The sequence below is a fragment of the Pagrus pagrus genome (genome assembly GCF_965226575.1).
Source record: "Pagrus pagrus genome assembly, chromosome: 3".
Classification (NCBI taxonomy): Eukaryota; Metazoa; Chordata; class Actinopteri; order Spariformes; family Sparidae; genus Pagrus; species Pagrus pagrus.
In genome coordinates this window covers 11,327,575-11,351,175 of record NC_140187.1, presented here as the reverse complement: position 1 = coordinate 11,351,175, position 23,601 = coordinate 11,327,575, and the positions used below count along the sequence as shown (strand labels likewise).

The following is a 23,601-nucleotide window of genomic DNA, read 5'->3' as shown; positions in this document are numbered from 1 at the left end:
TATTTAAGTATGTGACTCATCCCAACTATCTCCACCTGGCTCGACATAGCCGCGCCTTTTCATCCTGGCTCGGCAAAGGTGCAACCAATTAAGCCAGGAGCGCCGAGCAGACCAGGTCAAGCCACGCTAGTGTTTACAAGAGAGCACGGGAGCTTTGGACCAGGCTGGGCTTCAGTAGGTATCTCTGCAACAGAATACATAGTAGGGCCTATAACATCAAAATTGTTATTTATTCAAATTCTGTTGATAATTTTGGTGATTTTTTTTTTACGTTTTCTACTAAAATTCGTACAGATAGCCCCTTTCATATTGTAAATAGGTTTATTTTCTTTTCCAAAGCTTCAAAGCGCCCCTTTAAGTATCAAAACTACAAGAAAAAGTAAATATATCGGCCTATATTCGACTGAATATCGGAATTGAAAGAGTGGCAGGCCTGCTTCTGCTCTGATGCAGCATGTGATCTTTATTGTAACGAGTAACTAAAGTTGTCACATAAATGTACTGGAGTAAACATGACTATTTGAAAGTGAACAAAGGCTATATATTAGCAGAAGGTGGGAATACTCAAGTCGAGTACAAGTAAGTCAGAATTGTGATCAACTTAACTTACAGTACTTGAGTAAATGTACTTAGTTACATTTACTCACTGAATACTACTTTACTCATTAACATTACCTTTGTTAAGTATTAGCATTTGATCCTACTGTACTACATTGCAGAGGGAAATATTATATATTTTTTAATTTTCCTACATTTGTTAATGAGACGTTACTTTAATAGTAATCCTAATTTGTTTGGCTGGAAATAAGCAATATTTTTACTTGTCGAATAATTAAATGGAGGGATTTATTTTGTAATGGACTAATTTTTTTTTATTATTTTAATTTTGTCCCTACTGAGGCATTAAGTACAATATCTGACATTTTCTCCTTCTGATATACTGATTCCTAGATAAAACCAGATTGCATTGATTTGAATAGATACTGAGCAGTATCGGGCATACTTTAATTAGTGTTGTGCATGTTAGTCATGTCATGTGTCTCTGACTCATAGACCATATAATCAGTCATGTTGTGCCTCCTGGCTGGCTGTTAGGTGTGGTGTGTTTGTTCTGATGAAATGAAAACGAAACTGGCAGAGCCTTTAAATAGCAGCTTCCTGCACCGAGCTGAGACAGACTGCCGACTCAGAGGGAGAGCAGCTGATGTTGTTGCTGCTGGAAACACTGATGTCAAGAGGATTTTTCAGACGAGGTAAGCTCTCTCTTTTCATTTCTCAGCTGGCCAAATTATGAGAGAACATGAATGAAATATGGGAGTGAAGTAAAGATCCGGACAAAAAACACAAAAAAATGTGTTGTCAGTATAAGAGATGTGGGCCTGCAGAATGATCGCGGAGTGAAGAATATGATAAAAAATAAAAAATAAAAAATAAATAAAAATTAAAAGGTTGGACATTTCCTGTTACCTAACTGCACGTGAAGGCTCAGAGATAACAGTCGTTTTGTGGTCAGAAGCTCTCATCCGATTTCTGGTGAAAGGAAACCTACAGGCACATGCACGTCATTCATGCATCCAGCAGAGGGCGCCCTCTCCTGCTGGGTGAAGTCATTGCAATGGCAAGCAGCACAGCAGGAGAGACCTTTGGAAGTAAGCCATGTATCAGTATACACTATTTACATGCGTGTTGCCTCCTCGCTGCTCTGTATCACACTGCTCTCTGTTTTATATCCGCCCTCTTGACCCTGTGTAAACACCACAGGTATTGACTTTGTCTCCCAGTTCAAACACTGATGAAAGATAAACTGTGTCACCGAAGAGTGCAGAGAGGCTTATGTGTTGGCCCTTTGTCTGTCTTTGAACGTGCTCCCTTTCTTTTCTTTTCTTTTCTCGTTTTTTTAATGACAGTTCAGCCTTGATTAAGTATATATATATATATGTGTGTGTGTGTGTGTGTGTGTGTGTGTGTGCATAGATGGATAGATAACTTTATTAACCCCCAAAGGGAAATAAGGTTATCATAGCAGCAGGTACATTCAAGTATAAATACATACATTTGGATATATTTTGACTTTTGACCTCATATCTGGCCTTGTATTTATTATAATTGTATTTTATTGGGCTTCTAGGGTGTTTGACTCACTCTATTGTATGATTTCTGTCACTTTGTCATGATGTGCTATCTGGGGCAGGTCTCCCTTTTGAAGAAGAGTTTTTAATTTCCAGGGACAATAATGGTTATTGTTAAATGAACCTTAAATACATTAATAAATACAATTAAAGTCCTAGAAGTGCAAGCTTCTACTGCTTTGGGTATTCAAATACAAGACTCACAAAAACTTTTCCTTGTAAATGACGAGATCTGAAAGCAGACAGACTGTTTCCATTTCCTCAGAAGCTGTAAACAGTAAGAGGAGATAAACTCTTCTTATCTGACTTCCACATTCTGGTGACCTTGCGAATCTTCCTGATATTAGTGAGCCCACTTTGAAACATTATCAGTGCTTTCTAATGCTGGCTGTTTTGTGGCTTATACACAAATCACTCATCCTTCAGATTCTTGTGTAATTATACTTAAATGTCTTGTTTTCATCGTCACTCTCTTTACTTCTTGCCACTCAGAAATCACCAGTGTTACCAGCCTACGTTTCAGCAACTGCCAAATGCAAGACCATGGAAATACCGCCTTTAATGACATGGAGAAGAGGACAGATTAATGGTAAATATACAGTATGAGATGCAATCCAGTAAAAACCTGAGTAGAAATCCAGAAAACCAGGCGTTCATTGTCAAGGTCTCAGTAAATGAATGAATTATTTTGTTTCCCCAGGTGATAATGGCCAAAATGAAAATGCTGGCGGAGGCGGGTGGAGAAGACAAAGAGGTGCACAGGGGGGAGACGGGGGAAGAGGAGCAGAGGGCAGAAGAAGAGCACAAAGTCAAGGGGGTCGTCAAGCTGAAAGGCGGGAGACGGATGGAGGAAGTGAAGGGATGAACTGGAGAAGCAGAGGAGGGCGAGGAGGACCAGGCAGAGGGGGTAACAGAGGTGCAGGAAGAGAGGGCAGGGATGGGAGAGGAAGAGGAGGAGGAGGAGGAGGAGGAGGAGGAGGAGGAGGAGGAGCTAGACAGGGAGGGGGAGGAGGAAATTGGAGAGGCGGAAATGGAGGAGAGGGGGCAGAGCAAGAGAGATCCGGGTTGAGAAGGAATGGAGAGCACGGTGCAGCTGAGAGAGGAGGAGCGGGAAGGGGAGGACATAGTGAGGACAGAAGAGGAGGTAGAAGGGGTGAGAGAAGAGGTGGCGGGGGAGACAGACAAGAGAGGAATGGAGGGGGATCACATTCCACAGGCAGAGATGGGGCACCGAAGGGCCACGGCCTGGGCTACAAAAAGCTGGAGGAACTCTGTGGAAAAAACCCGTCTGAAGTGGTCATCACTCTGTCCTCTCACCGGGCCCTACAGGAGGTCCTGAGCGCGACAGCGATGAGGAAGGACCTTGTTGAGCTCCTCTGCAAGGTGCTGAGTATAGCCTTCAAATCACGCACAGACAGAAAGAGCCTGCTGCACATGGCCGGCATCATAAAAGAGTCAGATTTCTTCCGCGTCGGCCTGCTCTACTATCTGGTGGGCATGGAGTCAGAGTCCAACTCTGTCCGCAGGGCACAATACCCTGAACACCTGGGAAACATCCTGGCTATTGTGTCAGAGGTAAGAAGAATGAATGAATGAATGAATGAACCAAACATGAACAAACACACAATGAATGTAAGCGTGCACTGCAAAAAATTGAGTAGACCCAGAAACAGAAGCATGAACTTACATGCTATAACAAACTATCCTCTAAATATTCTTCTAAGGTCCTCAGCATGTTCCCTGCTAGCTCGGTCCAGGTCGGAAGTTTGCTACTGACGCAGCTCCAATCTGCAATCAACACCCTGAAAATATCAGGAGTGGAAATCCGGCGTCAAACGGAGGAGAGCATGGAGAATCTTCAGGGCCTGATCAAGCACCTCCAGGAGAGATCCAGGGAGGGTACCCTGCGCTCAGACAAGGACACTTACGCGCTCCTGGGTGATAAACCAGGTAATGGTTTTTTTATTTCAGATATTTTTCACTCAAATGCTGTTTTCTCTAACCGTTTGATACTCTGCCCTCAAGCCAGCACTGGAAGAAAAATAAATAGGCAGAAAATACTTAAAGATGTCCCACTATTTCGAACCCAGGTGAAGAAGATCAAGAAGATTTCAGGACCATACCCATCTACCCCACTCCTGAGGAGTTCCATCAGGACCAGAAGCCCTTCCTGAGACCCAATCTCACCGATCGGCGCTACACAAACACCCACCTCTACCTTGACACACACTTCAGGCTGCTGAGAGAGGACTTTGTGCGGCCGCTCCGTGATGGGATCCAGCAGTTGCTACGGAGCCAAATGGGCGAGGGAAGAAATAACACTCCACTGAAGGCGAAGCACTTTGATGATATCAGGGTGTATTTTGACACCAAGCTGGTGGTGCCCAAATGCACCCACACTGGCCTCGCCTACGTAGTCCAGTTCGACGTTCAGCCACTTCAGGTTAGCCTCTGGGTGGATGTTACATTCAGAATTTAGATGACATTTGAAGTCCAGTGTGTAGGATTTAGGAGAATCTATTTCCTTGCAATCTTTGACTGAATATGTTTCTGTTTGTGTTATTAGTATTCACTGTTGTAGTTTTTATTATGAGGTTATATAAATTAAAACACCCCAAACCTACAAATTCAAGTGAAACATCACAAAGTTCAGTCAAATTCCTATTTTGAGGAGGGACCAGTGTTTTTTTTTTCATTGGTTGCAATATGCAACCTCACCACTAGATGTCACTAAATCCCACACATTGGACCTTAAAGCATATTTTTTACAAGATACATTTGTATATTGCTGATTGAATAACAAATGTAGAGACGTATATATTTTAGTAACGCCTCCTCCATCTTTCCTGCAGTATGTGCGCTGGCAGAACTCCAAGAGGCTCATCTTCGGCTCCCTGGTCTGCATGTCTTGTGACAATTTTGAGAGCTTCTTGTTTGCCACAGTGTCGGATCGGGATCCCAACGCGCTGCAACAGGGACTGGTCCAGATTACCTTCACAGAGGAGAGCAGATACAAGTTGGCCAGAATTAAGGTGGGCCGGTAGTCGATAAGGGCAGAATGCATGCAGCTGCTGATTCGGATGTTAGGGTCTAATTTAAGACACTTTATCTACTAGAGCTATAACTGAAATTAACATTGAGGTGCCAGTTTATTTAGCCAAAATCGGTGTTCCAGATCTTTAGTCTAGCCTCACTGATATAAATGCGTTGGACTATGTTTTTTAACCACCTCTAAGCAGGCTCCAAAATTACCAAACCTGAATCAGCATGTCGCCAAGACATGCAGGATAGCTGCAGGGTGGGCAAATTAATGTTTTTTTAAAAAATTAAACTGATAAACAAAGTACTAAACTTGGTTAATTTCACAGAAAGATCAACTGTTCCTGATGGTTGAGACCAGTGCCTACTTTGAGGCCTATCGGTATGTTCTAGACGGCCTTCAGGAGCAGGAGGAGGACACCCTGCCGTTTCAGAGGTAGTAGCGTGTGTGTGTGTGTGTGTGTGTGTGTCTGTGTGCTGTGGAGGAGGTTCAACATCAAAGTCATAGTTTTTATGTGATCCCGCGACACTTTCACAACAAGTTCACATGTACATTTTTCAAAGGGCGAGTAAGTTCAGCAATCACATTTTAATTGAGTTCATTATATCTCCATGGTATTCCCAATAAGCTATCACGCATGGATGAATTCAAAAGTTCACTTATTGTCTACGCTCACAGTGACCTTCATAGATAACACAAAGTAATGTTTTATATGAAACACTTTGTTGGCCATCTGTCTCTCCCGGACCTTTCTCTTGTGACTACCTGAAAGAACTTTTTCCATCAGTACTACGCCATGGGAGTTATCAGTCACTTATTTTTTATATTATATAACACATTTTCAGTACATTGAAGGGGGTTTTCCAGTTCCTAAACACTATGTAGGAATGTGTTTCTCAGTGCAACACATCTGTTGTAAATACAAATGCCAGTTTTCTGTTTGTCAGATGTGAAATGTGATGGGTTATGTAACGTTGTGTGCTTATAACAAACAAACTTGGCACGTCGTAACAACATTATCACTTTATTAAACGATGTTGCACTCATGCAAAGCAAAATGTTACTTGAACCAGAGACAATAACACTTGATTAAAACCTGCTAAACCTGCTAAACCTCTGTCCAAATTGCCTGACTTGGCTTATGATCAAAAACCACCAGGTTGACAACACAGCCAACATCAACATCAAGCAAGTGCAACAACACATGACGTATAACTTAGCAAGCCAAGCCAGTCACTGTAACATTTAAATGATTTTAAAGCTGTTAGTTCAAGGTGGAAGAGCTTTAAGTCACGCCAACGACGACTCTTCTGTGCTTGTGTTAGAGTGACACCATGTTTTTAAAATTTTTCCAGATACATCGTGGAGTGCAACCCAGATGTGAATCCCCCAGCTTATCTGTATAGACGAGACACTTATGAGTTGTCACATGTTGCTAACCCCGACTTTAAGGACCGTATGAAGCCCTTCCATGGCCTGAACGAAGAGGCCTGGCCGAGAATGGAGGAGCTGGGGCTGGATAAGTCTCAGATGAAAGCCTTCCAGCTGGCCCTCACGAAGGAACTGGCCATCATACAGGGACCTCCTGGCACTGGTGAGACATGACGAGCCATTGTTGGGAGAGAGGAAAGCTGACTTCATTCATTTGTGAATGGAAAGTTTAAAATGTGTAAACATTTCAGTTTTCTTTCTGACATACATTAAAGTCAGGCTACTCTGCTTCTTCCATTCACTCAGGAAAAACCTATGTTGGCCTCAAGATTGCTCAGGCTCTGTTGACCAATCAGCATCTCTGGAGAGACGCACTTGGCATGGCTCCGATGCTGGTAGTGTGTTACACTAACCATGCCCTGGATCAGTTCCTTGAGGGTAAGCACCGATGCCTGGTCATAATAATATCAAATCTGTTTTGGGATATAAAACACAAGCTCTTATCATCAAAAGGTGGTATATATTTTTTATATGCTGAAACATGAACTACTTCAAGTTTATTTGATTACTATGGTTTGTGACCTTAGTAAAGGTTACTATGGTTGTGATAAGAATTTTCTTTGCCTCTGCATCTCAGGTATCCATAAGTTTCTGCGAGACGGCATAGTGAGAGTGGGGGGCCGTAGCAACAGCGAGATCCTGAAGCGTTTCAATCTGAGGGAGCTGGCCCACTCACCTGGCTTCAAACGCTCGCTGCCGTCTCACCTGCGTAATGCATATAACGAGGTGAGCTCCCGCTGCCCGACCAGCTGCATGACCCCAAGAGCTAAACTTGATGTTTCATGAAGCCCGACACTTTAATTCTGTCATGCACAGCAACGTTTTGAGATCATATGATAGGCTTGAATAAGTCCCGATGATTTAAGTTGATCATAGTACCTCATCTTTTTGTCACACATTCACGCAGTCAACATTTCACAGCATAATTTCTCCACCTAATCGCTGTATTCGTGACCCGCTTCACAGATTTACAGCGAGCTGCGTGACGAGGAGTATGAGATGGAGAATCGGAGCAGGATGCTGGAGTGCTCTCTGAAAGGTGTCCTGCGTGAAAGTGCCTTACAGAAGTTCATTTCAGACAGACACTGGGATGCTCTGAACCAAATAGCTGTGAGTGATGCTGCATAAATTGTACATTTGTGAAATGAGCTAAGAAAGAATAGAAGACGTTGAAAACTAAATCAGTTTGTTTGTGTGAAATGGTTTGCAGAAGGAGCATGGTTTTGGGAGGTGGGGTAAGAAGAAGTCCAGTCTGATCTTGGAGTGGTTGGGTTTGGGTTCCACCGTCTTCCTGCAGAGGGAGACAGAGTATGTGAATGGAAATGCAGGTAAGGCTTTCATGTATAAGCGGTGCCCTACTGAAACAGTGAAGAGCTTCTTTTCACTGGTAGTGCATAAACCACAACTGTATTAGTCTGAATTTTAACAACACGACGCTCCCTCCACAGAGGCCTTTACATTTTCAGTGAAAACCAGTTCTGCATTATTCTCATTTACCTTAAGTGTTTCAGCAAACTGCTTCCACAGACACCTTTGCATCGTAACTTTTTAAATGCTCATGCTTCAGCTGTGATAAGAGAACATCTGGTGCTGTATCACCTTGTTGTCGTTGGGCTGCAGTGAGAATGTCATTGATTGGCCTCGTAACAGCATCACATTGTTAAAGTATGAGGTCAAACAGACACATAAGACCAAGTCCTTTAAGGCAAGTCTTGAATCACTGAATGTGATCAAAATTGCTCCAAAATGTGCCCCAAAGTTAGGTTTAAAACATGGTTACACTTCTACTACACATGCACACGGTGTGACGACATCAACTTCTTTCACGTCTCAATCCAGGGCGCCACGATGTGAAACCGTCAGCTCATCCCACCAGATTACTTGCATGCACAGATACGAGTTTAACGACTAATGGTTGAATGAGCTCACCTTTCTCGGTAATCCTGTGCATTAGCTTGATATCCTCCTCTTCTACGCTTATTATAAGTCCGTCTGTAGCCGCACCAAGTCGGTTGAACAAGACTTTTGACTTTGATCTATTCAAAATGTTTTAAGCGGTTTGTCCTCCTCTATTATGAGGTCTCTGCCCGCACGGTCTTTAAATGCATCCCACTACATATTGACAAACATGGCTATGAAAGCATTAAAAACGGATCTCATTCATAATAATTCAACTGAACTGCTAATTTGACATGATACCAATTAACAGAAATGAATATGTAATGAAATGTGTGCTGAAAAGGAAATTACAGCCCTAGCGAAGTAACCGCTCCCTCTCTAATCGTCGTGTTCTTCATAGTAAATTGATGTGATCGATGCTCGACACCACGGCTCGGTGTGATAAGGCAACTGAGGGCAGGCTTTTTGAGCAAGCCCTGTTTTTGTTTTCAGCCTGTTTTCTGGAATTCAGCCAGTTGTTTTTTATTTCGTAATTCATTGCTTTCATTACGGATGTGTTGTAAATCCACGAAAGCACAACTTGTTTTTTCAGACAAATGTCGGTTTGAAAATTGACAGCTACTTTTAAAATGAAACTGAATTCTATTTCACTCGCAGCCACTAAACCATGCAGCCCTCCATTACAACGGGCTCCAAAGCAGCTTGAATGAACACTTCAGAGCTCTCAAAATGGTAAAATCTAGACTCTGAACAGCTCCAGCAGGATTTTATAGCGATAATAAACAATCAAATGCCCAGTTCAGATAGACAAATGATGTTTAGTAATGAAATATTGATATTGTGCTTCTAATACACATTATATGACGTTGTATAAATAATCCAGCATCTCTTAAATCATTTCCCTGTCGTTCCTGCGTTGTCAAAGCAAGTGGCAATAATGCACCTTGACGCTGGTTGCCACCCACCATAAAACAGAAAAAAAGAACACAACATAGTAACTCGCTAACGCCTTACTACCACAGTGTGTGGCTACTATTGCTGCACACGAATCATGTCTCAGGAGATGTTAGACAAGAGCGAGAGTTGTGTCTCGCTCTTGTCTCAGAGAAAATCTGATATCGTCACAGCCCAAACACGAACCTGACTGATTCGGTCTGTCCACACCTACTTCCTATGCTATCTATATATATATTTAAGGACCTTTTCCTTTCTTGTGTGTCGTCACACTCAGTGCAACTTTCTAAGTTTGTCAATGAAAACTAAAATTCAGTACATGCATTATTCTGGTGAATTAATTTACTGAACTCATTCTTGCTGCAACGTGTTCGATGTAGCAGCAGAGGAACCGATGGAGCTGGAAGAAGAGGACCTCATTGAAATCGCAGAGGAAGCAGATCTGATCGAGGCAGAGCGGATTATAGACGACAACACTGATCCCAGAGGTGGCAGAGATGGCAGGAGGAAGGAAGACATTGAGGAGGCTGTCAGAGAAGTAGAAGAACAGATGCTGGCTGTGAACTTGGATGAAGCTGAAATACAGGCGGAGCAGAGTGAGGAAGGATGGGAGGTAAAATTGAAAAGGAGAACTGTCATGTGGAGATTTGAGCATTTCACGAGTTTGACATTTTTGCGATCAGACAAATAGATCGAGAATGCTATTATTTAGAGCATTTTTGTGCATCCCACAGGCCAATGGCGGCTTATGTGACATAATTTGCATGCATTAGATCTGAATCATCTGCAGTCCATTTCAATACTTTCATTTTAGTAGACATTATTAAACGGGGCTCTGTGGGACTTCTGCGTTGAGCTGGAACCAGCTGTTGGACTCCATGTCTAAACTAATGTTAGCTACTGTTGCTCTCTGTTAGCGGAGGCACTGACAGAAGGCACATGAGAACATGCATAAAGTCACATCCTTTGGACTGTCACAGAAGATCCAACCAGAGTCCTTCACAAAGAAATCCACAATCCAGCAGCATTAAACTTCTTAAACAAGTCACCCACAGGCTTGTATAGACAACATAGAGAGTGAATTTTTCACATCATGTTGCAATCTACTCACACATGGCCTTTAATACACTACTCAGTTACTCTACTGAGCTGTGGACAACTCAGCAGTTCGGTGTCAATGTCAGATGAAAAGCTACCACAGAAAAAAATGCTGAATGGTTGTTTCTGGCAAATCGACTCTTACACTGTAAATTTTAAAAGTTTGAAAAAAGCTTGAAAAAATTCAGGAAACATATTACCTCAGAAATATATGAATTATTATTTATATATATTGATGTATTTAATGTTAAATGCCATTATGAGATAAACACGAATCCTACAAGGTTGTGGGTTAAACTGTGTTTCAGAGGGATATTTACTTATAATAAATCTAAAAGCTGCTCAATAAAATTATGTATTTACTGATGCTGCTCTGTACTTAAAGAGACTCTGTGGAGTTAAAGTAATTTTTATATTCACTATTTCTTAGCAAGTGCATTGTGCGTATCCTTGAGATTTAACAGTTGGATTTGCTTCCAAACAAAACATTCAAAAAGCTGATTGAAGTATTTATAACGTGCATTAGTCATTCATGTTTGGTTGCGAGCAATCTCTGTCTTACCTGTTTCTGTTGGCACATCGCTTCATGTCTTGGCATGTTAGCGTCAGTCACTGGAATAGCCTGAAGCCACTGGCAGGACTGCGTCTTTTGCGTATCAAACACTCGACACCTGTAAGCTCAAATGGTGGCTCTGAAAAGTTTGTTGCTCGCTTGTTTTGCAGAGGAAGACAGCTTTGGTCAGGCTCAATTCACAACACTTCCAATGGTTTCCAACAGTGGCCCAGAATCACAGAAAAAGGAAATTTGTCGAATTGATCCTCCATAAACCCCTCATGCACTACAATCTGTTTCTCCGGCATTGATCCCATATTACTGTGTTCCAAATGGTCATAGTTTCCCCACAACATAGATACACTTCTTCTGTGTCGTGCTGTTTTCTCATCATACTTCCCTTTAATGCATCATCCTCTGGATTTAAAAGCGGTTAATGAACTGAGTTCTGAAGTTGATAGTTGACCCTGTTCTTATCTTTACAGATACAGCGAGTCCAGAAGAAAAAGATGAAGAGCAAAATCAGGAAAGAGCTAGGGAAGAGCTCAACCATGACTGAACTGGAGGAAAATGCCGTCTTGGATATCTGGAGGCTTGGCTTGCCAGACAGATGGAAACTCTATCGGTAGGTCTGCTTCTGGCTTTTTCTCTCCTCCCTCCATTCACTCTTGCATGCCTCTTTTCAAATTCTTGCTTTCCTTTACCTCTCTGCCTCTCTACCATCTTACATACGTTTCAGTCCTCCTTCTCTCCTCCTTCATTTTTCTTCCTTCTTCCCCCGTGCTGCCTGTCATCCCCCTAGCAACCTTCAGTCTGGCGGAAGTAGTGGTGTACTCCCAGTGTGTATAATTAAATCAACTAATCACCAGGAAAATGTATCCCAGAGGATCTTCTCACCTCAGAGAGCCAAGATGTAATGTCTAATAAAGATGAAAACAGGACTGTAAGGACTCGCGTTTACACAGTCTTAATTATTATTTAAACTAACATACATACCATTTTCTTCCGAGACAGATACAGTCTGTCTCGTCGTATTGGTTTAGCTATACTATACTAAGCTATACCTGCATATCAAGTACCGCTGAGAGAAAAACTGAGAATCCTAGAGGTCTTGGATGTCTTCCATATAATGAAATCATTTGTCACAACTTTTTATTGTTATTAATTTTCTTTGTGTCTGCAGGTTGTGGGTGGCACGCTACAGGGCCGAACTTACCGACAAGATCCTAGAGTCTGAAGAGGCCTATCAGAACGCAGTGGACCGACTGGCCGACGTAAAACGTCACGAGAGCCTCTGTCTCCTCAAGCAAGCCACGGTACATATATTTGCAGTAATGAACTGCACGAATAGTGTTTTTTCCTGTAGTCAATGCTTGTTCAGTCACAACTTCAACACAAATCAGAAGTATTATCATTGCAAAATTAAGGAAAACACTTCTTGGGTATGTCAAACACAGGACTTTTCCCTCCGGAGGCCAGGGTTCACTTTCCATTTTGGACCAAGAGTCATTGATTTATTTTTAATTGATGTAACGTAATCAAATGGACACGTTTAAATGACGTTACTTGCGTCGCTTACCTTTCATGAGCGATATCACATTCATCACTTACCTAACCCTGTACTAAAGACTGATTTTAACCCGAAGTATGATCTTTTCCTAAACCTAATTAAGTAGTTTTATTCCCTAAACCTAACCAGACCGCAACCATTAATAGCAGTCCAAAAGTCATATTATATCATACTATGTGAATGGTTTGTCGGCAAGCTTTATTTTGAAAGTCTAACCAGATGAATCATAGAGGGGTAGGTAGAGGGTCATAGTTTGGAGCTTAAGGCTGCAGATTTGACGAGTCGGGGGTGAGATCGTGTTGAAATACTCGGAACACTCAAAATATTCGATATATAATCAGAAGTGACATATCACTTCAACTTCCCGCACTAGTAGAACGCATTTGTGAATTGCCAGAGCGATGAACTATAGTTGACTTGCAAGACTGTCATCAGAGACTCCAGGAAATGACTGCGCCCAGTTTAATAGTCGTCCATATATCCCCCACCCAACCAGTCATTTTTACACGTTTAGACTTGAATGTGCTGGTATACAGATTGTTGTCGTCTCCTGTGCCCAATTTTTATGTTAAGGTAAGCTTAGCCAATTGTTGAACAGACATGAGTCATATCAATCTTTTTATGACTCTCAGCAAGAAAGTGAGTATTTCTTAAAAATCTCAAACTATTCCTTTAATGAGGGACTAATTGTGGAATAAAAGGGAGAAAAAATGCATTTTCTTGCTCAGATGTTCATTAAATGGAGCCATCTGATGTTAAAATTACCAATGCTGTACTTGAGGCAAGGGCAGGCAGCAATATAACTCTCTGTGGGAATAGTATCAATCATTAAAATAAGCAAAATAAGCAAAGGTAGTTAAATAAACACATGTACTTTCCATCAGGTCATTGGCATGACAACAACAGGGGCGGCCAAGTACCGTAAAGTTCTGCAGGAAGTGCGTCCACGCCTGGTGATTGTAGAGGAGGCTGCGGAGGTCCTGGAGGCCCACACCATCACCACACTGAGCGAAGCATGCCAGCACCTCATCCTCATCGGAGACCACCAGCAGGTAAGAAACCACGCAGACAAACAAGGCAACGATTCCTCAAACTCCTGATGGCATCTCATTAAGCGCTGCGTGACAGTTTGTGCACTGGTGTATTTTAATAAGCCATCATCTGCTGACTGAAATTACCCCATTTACATGCCGAGGTTAAAATTTAAAGGACAACCTGTCATGAGGGATTTTGTGTGGTTGTCAGTGTGTTTTTGTATGTGCCATGCCTTGAGGGAGGAAAAAAAACAAAAAACATGTCATGCGAGCTATTACTAGAGATAGAGAAGACAGAGTGAGGAGTGATATGCTGGACATCGGTAAACTATTACAGCAACTTGTCAGGGCCTGCCAAGGACATATGGCCAGGCAGCCTGTCTAGCAATCTGCAGAACGCAGTCACAACTACACACAGTTCCATCACACATCTCAATATTCTGTTGCGGTCTCCTCCTCGCTGTGTAACTTCTGTCTGCTCTTTTCCTAATATTTGCTCGTTGTTCTGTGTTTATGCAGGAATTTATGCATGCATTTGACTACACAAACAAACCTGACTTTGCTACAGTTGTACTGAAAGTTTAGCAAGTATAAGAATGGAATTTGAAATAGAGTTTGACTTGAAAATTGCTTCTCGTTGCAACCCCGGTGCTTGGAAATCAATGATCATTTTTATACATCAGCTACATCGGATTAATATAAAAGTAATTTAGCGCTGTGCCTGAGGCGCATGTGGGCGCAATTTAATGTGCTAGAAATACGTTGACTACAAGTGCAAAATAAATAAAATCAATATTTAAGTGTCTCTTTAAGTATCAATTTAAACAACTGAGCAATTAAATTGCTACAGGTGTACCAACATGAATAAAAGAAAACAAGACGAGGTATTCTGAAGGCACAAATAAGAGTTAATCTGTTTATTTCATGGGTTTGAAGCCCTTTTAAAAGCATTTATTTTGACTTCATGAACAAGTGTTCAGAGCTTTTGTTTTTGTGGTACCCAGACTTGAATCTCTGCATGTAATGGAGGTGGATGGATCACACGTTCCGAGTAAAATAGGCTTTGGCATTGTTGTGCTGTTCATTAATCACAGGTTTGGTGTTGAATCGAGCAGAACACAATGCTTCACATTTATACTAGAATTTGTCTTGCCTCCCCCACACCCCTCCCACATACATGCACAATCACACTCTGTCCTCTAGCTAAAGTAGGTTTGTGCACACACGCAGACACACACACACACACACACGCAGGCAAAACAGCGAAAAACTCAACAGGACAGCAGAAGAAAGTTGGAGCGCATTTGCATACTTTCTATATTCCCATCACCCTTAAACAGAAACCCACAGCAGAATACTGCTTGTCCCTTCTAGGCTTGCTCCTGCATAGATGGTTGCCTCTAACTCTAGGATCCGGGAACTGTGTAATTAGTGTTCACTGCATTTACAACTTTCAAATGGTCCGATCACCTTTGAACCCAGACACACCACAAGGGAACTAGCATCAACGAAGGCCAAAATCTGCACTTGAACACACCGCAAAGACTACAGCCGACGGCCAACTAACATTATTAGGTTTAAAAAGATGAGAAAACATTCAACAAAATGCATATTTCTAACCTTACAAACCTGATTATTGGGTCACAAGGACACCACAACTTCTCAGTTTGTACAGAGAATAAGAACAATGCCATTAATTTGAACTTTTCCGTTACAATGACTGATAAAAATTGTAGAGTTTGGAGCAGATGATGAACATGTGATTTTTCTTCAGCTGCGCCCCAGTGCCACGGTGTACGAGCTTGCCAAAAACTTCAACCTGGAGATGTCCATGTTTGAGAGGCTGGTGAAGATGGGCCTTCCTTACGTCAGACTCAACTACCAGGTTTGTGTTTCTTATTGCAGGATCTATCAATCAAAAAAATGGAGACATGTTTAGCTTTAAAGACAAAGTTGTTTCAGTTGAATTGGTATAGTGTGTATGTTTGTTGGTGTACGTATGCCTCAGTATCTATATGTGATTGCCTGTGCTTATCTGTGTTTGTGTTTCGGTTTGTTCTCCAGCATCGCATGAGGCCAGAAATTGCCCGTCTGCTGACCCCACACATCTACTCAGAGTTGGAAAACCATCCCTCTGTGTTTGAGTACGACAACATCAAGGTGCATATTGTTTTTGCTCTCCTGCTGAGTCTCTGCTCTGTTTTTATTATCAGTGAATATCTGTTTACTTGCCTGCATGTAAAAAAGTATCTGCATTATGTCTTAGACTTTTAAATATGTTTTGGATTCAGAGTCAGTCAATAAATATTGAATTCAGAAGGATATGATAAATACGAAAGAATACCATAACATGTTTTTATTAAATGCTGTCTTGCAGGGCCTCAATACCAACTTATTCTTTCTGGAACACAACCACCTGGAAGAAGAGATCAGAGATGGAAAAAGCCATCAAAACAAACATGAGGCCATGTTTGTCGTCGCTCTTTGCCGCTATCTTCTCTTGCAGGACTACAAACCAGAGCAAATTACCATCCTCACAACCTATACAGGCCAGTTCAACTGTCTGCGTAAACTAATGCCTGCAAACCCGTTCCAAGGGGTCAAAGTGCACGTCGTGGACAAGTACCAGGGAGAAGAGAATGATATTGTCTTGTTGTCTCTGGTTCGAAGCAACCGGCAGGGTAAAGTTGGCTTTTTGAACATTCCCAATCGCGTCTGTGTAGCCTTGTCTCGTGCAAAGAAAGGTCTTTACTGCATCGGCAACAGTACAATGCTGGGAAAAGTCCAACTGTGGAGCAACATCTTCCACACCTTGAGGGAGAAGGACCAGGTTGGGAAGGCTCTGACCCTGAGCTGTCAGAAACATCCAGATCGACAGGTAAAAGTCTACTGTGCTGAGGATTTTAAACAAGCCCCAGAGGGCGGCTGCACCGAGCCTTGCGACTTCCGTTTGGATTGTGGCCATGTTTGCGCAATTGTCTGCCACCCTTACGACCCTGAGCACAAGAAGTACAAGTGTATGAAGAGGTGCGAGAAGCCTTTATGTGAACAGGGACACAAGTGCACACTTGTCTGCTCCATAAAATGTCCAAAGGAATGTCCAGTGAACGTTGAGAAGCTCATACCCCAGTGTGAACACACACAGATGGTTCCGTGCCACCAGGACCCAGCAACATTCAAATGCAAGGAACCTTGCCAGAAGATGCTTAGCTGTGGACATCCATGTGATTCATTGTGTGGGGAACCATGCACTTTGAAGTGCAAGGTGAAGGTCACCTTACAGCTATTGTGCGGCCACAGCCAGAAAGATCGTTGCTTCTACAAGGCACACACGGAGGAGGTTGAATGTAGGGCCCCCTGTGAGCATCAGCTACTATGTGGCCACGCGTGTCGTGGTACCTGTGGCAAGTGTTGTCAGGGACGGTTCCACTTCCCATGCATTCAACAGTGTGAGCGTCTCCTGATCTGTTCTCACAAGTGCGGTCAGCCTTGCACCAGCAATTGCCCCCCATGTCAGAGACCATGTGAGAACTGCTGTATTCACAGCAAGTGTATGAATCCATGTGGACAGCCGTGTGCTCCGTGCATTGAGCCCTGCGCCTGGCAGTGCGCTCACCAAAGCTGCAGTAAGCTTTGCCATGAGCCATGCGATCGTCCACCTTGCACCCAACCCTGTGCCAAGACCTTGGATTGCGGCCACCCTTGTATAGGTCTGTGTGGAGACAAATGTCCAAGCAAGTGTCGCATCTGCAATCACGATGAGGTGACAGAGATTTTCTTCGGGACTGAAGACGACCCTGAGGCTTACTTCATTCAGCTAGAGGACTGTGGACACATCATTGAACACACAGCCATGGATACGTACATGGGAATGGATGACAACCAGCAGCCAAATGAAGGGGAGGAGGTGGCCATAAAACTGAAGCAATGTCCGAAGTGTCGAACTGCAATCCGCAAAAATCTACGCTATGGATCTTACATCAACAGCAGTCTGGCTCAGATAGAGATGGTAAAGATGAAGATAAATGGAGATCAGGCAGAGATTGAAAAGCAAAGGAAGACCCTCCAAAAGCAGTGGGTAGGCAACCTTGTCACCTATGGAATGGGTGAGCAATTTACATTTATGAGTATTAAGTCCCAACTGGAAAGAAGTTACCTCACAGCAAATGATCTGTGGGTCTTGGAAAACAAGATGGCCTTCCTAGTAAGAGTTGCAAAGCTAGAGAAGATCCAAAAGGAAAACATGCTACTCAGCGAGAGCTTCACATTGGAAAAGTGCCTCAGTCAGTTTGTGCGCTGGCTCAGCCGCAGCTACGTAAAATTCACAGACCAACAGGTTCATGATTTGCAGAGAGAGCTACAGAGAATCACCTTCCTGACAGAAATCAACATCCGTTGCGATATGGCCTACAAGAGAGGACAAAGCACCAACATTCAGTCTGAGGTGCAAAAGATTAGACAGGTTTTGGAAAAGTCTGGCCAGTTCACTGAGCGAGATCAAGACAGAGTGAAAGACGCCATGAAGGAACTAGACAGAAAGCTTCCACCCACAGGCTTGGGGATCACTGAGCAGGAGAGGGAGATGATCGTCTCGGCTATGAAAATGAAACCTGGACACTGGTACAAATGTCCCAATGGCCACGTCTACCTTATAACAGAATGTGGAGGAGCTGTGGAGAGTCGACGCTGTCCTGATTGTAAAGCTACTATCGGTGGGGCCAGTCACACACTGGCAAGTGGCAACAAAGTTGCCTCTGAGATGGATGGGTCACAGCACGCTGCTTGGTCTGAAGCCAACAACCTTCTCAACTTTGATCAACTTGACCTCTGAAAGCCATCTGATAGAAAGCCTGTCATTGCCTTGTCAGTCTCAACTGTTGGTTGCAGAAGCTGAGTGGCAACAGGTTGACCTATCTGTAATGACCACTTTTAATCCATGCTGGACTAAGAGGGGGAAGTTACAGGACTGTAAGTAGTGTAATTAAATGAGACAATGCTGCTGTCTATTTCATTTCAAGTGAAGCGGCAATCGAGTTAATCAAGAGATGGATTGAGCAGATCAGTCTGCTTGTGACCATAATTTTCTTGCATGCAAATTACTTTTGATACCTTTAATGAAGTTACTAGACTTCAATAGTATTAACAACGTGTGTCACTTTTATTTCAGCAAATACCCACTTATTTCATTTTTGTCTCGAATTGATGGCAAACTGTTTGTAATTGTAATTATGGAAGTTTTAATGTTTGCTGATGATCCAATGGTGGATAGTGGTTTTGTTTTATGTTAATGCTTTGTTTTGTTTTTTTAAATGTTAACTCTAACCTTCACATGTTCAAGACTCTTTAAGTATCTGTATGTCCCAGCTGTCCTGTACTTCAACAATAGGTGGCAGTAAAACACTGCAAGAGGAAATGTGGAGGAATGACTTGATAGTTATGATGCTTGCAGCTTATTCAAATGGAATAAAACATACATGAATCTGTGAGCACGTTTGTGTCTTAATTTTACGCCATAGTGGAAGAAAAACAATCAGGGAGAGCAGTGCTTTCTGTAGGTTGTTTGTATGTTTTATAGGGGCCTTCATCAGGCTGAGAGCATTAAGCTTTGCAGAAATGATTAGCGTGTAAACTTGTAATGCTGCCACGAGACGTGCATATGTAGAAAAGCTAATGTAGACACATGCACATAAACCCAGTAAAAGGGAATAATCAATACTAATAAATCATTTCTACAGTGGCTGTTAAAAGAAAATCCTTTTCTCACCATTACAACAAAATGTAAATTCTCTCTCTGACCCTTTCTCTCTCTCTCTCTCTCTCTCTCTCTCTCTCTCTCTCTCTCTCTCTCTCTCTCTCTCTCTCTCTCTCTCACACACACACACACACACACACACACACACACACACACACACACACACACACACACACACACACACACACACACACACACACACACCGTACTGGTACCAGTAAGAGTTTATCACGTGTGTCTCTAACAGGGCATCATTGGCAGTAAAGCCAAACAAACAACCCTGAAATAGCTACAATTTCTCTTCACTACTCAACAGATCTCAGAGTAGCTGAGTTTCATTTCGGCATTTTGTAACAGCTTGCATCACTTTATTACATGATGAATGTGTCCCTGTCACAAAGGCAGCTCCAATGCAAACTGTGCTGTCTGCAAGAGGGGAAAAAAGAAAAAAAGCAACAACAAAAATGCGCTGTCAAGACAAGTGTTAAAACTGATCAAACTTTAAAAGGGTGCCACTCTTTCAGTATTTATAGGATTCAAGCACCTGGCTGAGAGAGAGCTGCAGGAAGGGAGGCACTGCAGGAAAATGGTAATATCCTACAGTGTGGACCGTCTCATCTATCATGTCAGGTGGCCTTAAAGTATGTTATTGTCAGAGTTTCAGCTAGTCCGGTCCCGCAATAAAAACTACCAGGTTGCACCCTCCTCACACACACACTGTACAATATGTGGTTTGATTACTGTCTCTAGCAGAACTGATAAGACTGTGTGGGTGGAAAAAGCATTGTTGAAATAAGGAGGAGCTGACACGCCAAGCAGCGATCTGTGAAGACGAATAGCTGCAGGGGATGTAAAAGATAAACTACCTTCAAAAGAGAATTCGCTTTAAAGGTGCTATCTGCAGTTTTTCCTCACGTTAGAGCAACAACAGAGACGACAGAGCAGCTACTTTTGTTCAAGGCAGTTTGCAGTAATAACGTCGGTAAGTAACACAGTTCGGTGATATAAACACAAATATGTGACTCTACCAGCTAAATCAGTGACACGGCAGGAGCAGACAATGAGAAAGTCATACTATAGCAAATGCACAAATCATAGTCCCAGTCCAGCTTTCCTGCTTTAGGGTTAAACAACAATGGTGTCACTTCACCCATAAATAAAAAATCCTTACTGTGTACACAGTTAAGAAGTTGTTATAGCTTAAATATCCACCGTTCCTGGAGACATGAACATCTGGCAATTTGTTAAATGGATATCTGAGACTTAAATTTGAGTATCCTTACTTTACAAGTTAAAATGACAATCTGTATATTGGGACTGGGAAGATATGTCACTATGTGTTGCTGTTAAAAAGGTATTTTTGTAGTTTCAGAGGAGGCTGACAGACCGTACAGAAACTAATCTCAAGGGCTGTATACACAACATTTTTTGCATAAGAAGGAAAACTTTTGTTGCGTTTTGTCCATGAGCCATGCGATCGACCACCTTTTGTGGGCCTGAAAGCGCAACCTTTTGAAAACAGGTTTCAGTTCAATCTTTTGAATATGCCATCCTTACCGTTGTCGTGGCAATATGCAATTCCTGTTAATATAAGAGGACACGACCCCTTCGCTCGCATTTCATTTACAATATAATCTTTATGAGAAATGTTTGTTTACGCTGTCTTTATTTGTGAGCTGGTTTTGATGGTATTACCTTCAACTCGTTGCAGTTAAAATGTAGCCGGAGAAAGAGGCTCAGTGTTACTCTACCCCTGAGAAAATGCAACAAGGTCTATATTTACTCAGTGAACTGCTGGTATTATGTTGGCCGCCAGGGTAATGGGTTTGTATTATCAGAAAATTGCTCATTAATGTTCCCTTGGAGGCATTTCATCAGTAAAGCTGGTTGAGGTCCAAGGTTCCTACGTAGCACACGGAAGGCAGAAAGTGTGTGTAGTGCAGTGTCATAGATGGAATACAGGACAACCTTGCTCTTTTTGCAAAAGAGCCAAAGCAAAGTCACCAAAAGATTAGCTTAAAGTATCCACCTTCAAGACGCTGTGTTTATGGTTACCTGTGTCTGTAGGTTAATTAATCAGTGAGAAGTTGTTTACATTATTATAATATAATAATAATAATAAATATAAGCTTGTATCTTCCAGTCTGTTCTTTGTTCTCACAATCGCAGACTCCGGTGAGTGTCAAATAGTGAGAGTTAAACTGAATGTAAACACAGAGTTGCTGGCTAACATTAGCTCAAGGCTAATCTGGCTGTTTGCGGTGAATAAACACTGCATACTGTAAGTAAGGCAAATAAACACAAATGATCCTGCAGTCCACTTTCCTTTGCTGGTGGTTAATATGCCATTTAACAACCATCACTGCAGATGAAAATCTATCTGATGTGACTCCGTTACACATCTTCACACACAGTTTTATTTAAGTTAAGCATTCTCATAGTGTCGGTGACCTAATTAAATGCACCCTTACTTTAGGTAAATTTGTGACTTTCTCTGGGTTTGAACATTGTCAGAATTACACAACTCAACAATATAACAAAGGTATAGTCTTTTTAGACATTTCAATGCAGAATTTCTACATAAAAACCTTTAATTAATTGCAATGAATCCAATGAAAAGGATGTGTGACATCATGATTGACAGCTGAGCCATGCTCGCGATTGAGCTGGGTGGGTGTACGGGTGGGAATTTAATATCACAGCTCCACCACCAGTTCACTATACTGTGCAGACCTGGCTCTAAAAAAATGTTAGCAGCGCAATATGGCAGTGCACGTATACAGAATAATTTGCACAGTGGGAGGAAGTGAAGTGCATTGTCCCATCTTTCTATACAGTATACGTTTTCTGTCACCAAAAAGACAGCCATCACACTTTCATTAGGTGTCACCCTACGTCTCTTTAGCCTCGACTGCTCCACTGGCCCTAATTTCCTTCATATTTGACAGCAACCTCAGGTGTGAGTTTCTGACTGAGCAGCTCACCGGGCCTTTTCTCCCTCTGGTTGTCAGCAGCAGGCTCACTTAGCCTCAACTGGCAATCCAGCCCCGGCCACGATTCCCATGGATGCCTTGACTCTGTTAACATGCTGGTCACCTCCCACTGGATTTGACTGATCCTCATCTCCTGGACCGGAGAGGCCGAGAAAGCCACACAAAGAGATGGAAAGACACACACACACACATTCACATAGACAGAACAAGAGAGAGGCAGAGATAAGGTGGAGAGAGAAATAGTCCAATTGGATGGGAGAGAGGGCTGTAGTGGACTGAGTGACTGATCTGCTTTCAGTCCAGCAGAAACTCTGCTGATATAGGGAAGAAGACAGAGAGGGATGATCTGGAGGCAGAATAGGCCCTATTTGATATGGAGTGAATGGAGAAGATTGACTGATCCCCCTCGCCACTGGATCAGTGAATGTGATCAGGAGACAGATACACAGACAGACAGGAAAAACTGAATAGTGAAAGGGCTATAAAAACGTGAATAGCTGTTAAAAAATTGAGGAGGAACTACAAAACCAGCAAGAATAAAAGTGATCCTGACATGTTTTAGTTGATACGGGTTGTCAGACTCAGCCTTACGTTGTCAAACTTTTTGCTTTGTCGTCCTCAGCTGCACTCGGGGTGACAGACGGCTGAGCAAGAGCATTTTTTTCAGTTGAAATGTTCTCATTGACATTTACAGTTACACACTTTTGTGGTAAAGATTCTGTATTTTACTGATTGGCGTTTTTTTTTTTAGACAATAACTCATTCAAATTCAGATTGTCTTGACACCAGCAACGCATCCGGTACGGCAAATCTCGATGCAAGTAAGTAATGTGATTAATTCAACCCACCCACCGCAGCAGGCTTAATTTCTTCAATAAGTTTGAGAGAGAAAACATGAATCTTGCAATTAAGATTTGGAAAGCAGCTGCTGGGTGTTGAGATGCAGAGGCTTACTCAGCAGTTTCCAGTGTCAACCACAGGATAAGACTGATGATTCTCTTCTTAGGAATATCTAACCATAATGAAGACTCTGTTTCCAATCTTACATATTTACAACTCAAGAAAAATCATATGCAATTTGCAAATCA

At 42.3% G+C, this 23,601-nt stretch overlaps 1 protein-coding gene across 1 annotated transcript; it reads left to right on the top strand.

The window, feature by feature from the left end:
- Window positions 1-2,990: 2,990 nt before the first annotated feature.
- Window positions 2,991-19,254, top strand: znfx1 (zinc finger, NFX1-type containing 1; the record flags this gene model as incomplete). Its single annotated transcript, XM_084348835.1, has 17 exons — window positions 2,991-3,704; window positions 3,854-4,079; window positions 4,220-4,572; window positions 4,982-5,161; window positions 5,498-5,604; window positions 6,525-6,763; window positions 6,907-7,038; window positions 7,238-7,386; window positions 7,627-7,770; window positions 7,871-7,988; window positions 9,894-10,126; window positions 11,650-11,789; window positions 12,348-12,480; window positions 13,619-13,786; window positions 15,543-15,653; window positions 15,833-15,928; window positions 16,146-19,254. 17 exons carry the CDS (start codon window positions 2,991-2,993, stop codon window positions 18,597-18,599), a joined length of 5,697 nt encoding a protein of 1,898 aa, XP_084204961.1. The 3' UTR covers window positions 18,600-19,254.
- Between the last annotated feature and the right edge of the window lie 4,347 nt (window positions 19,255-23,601).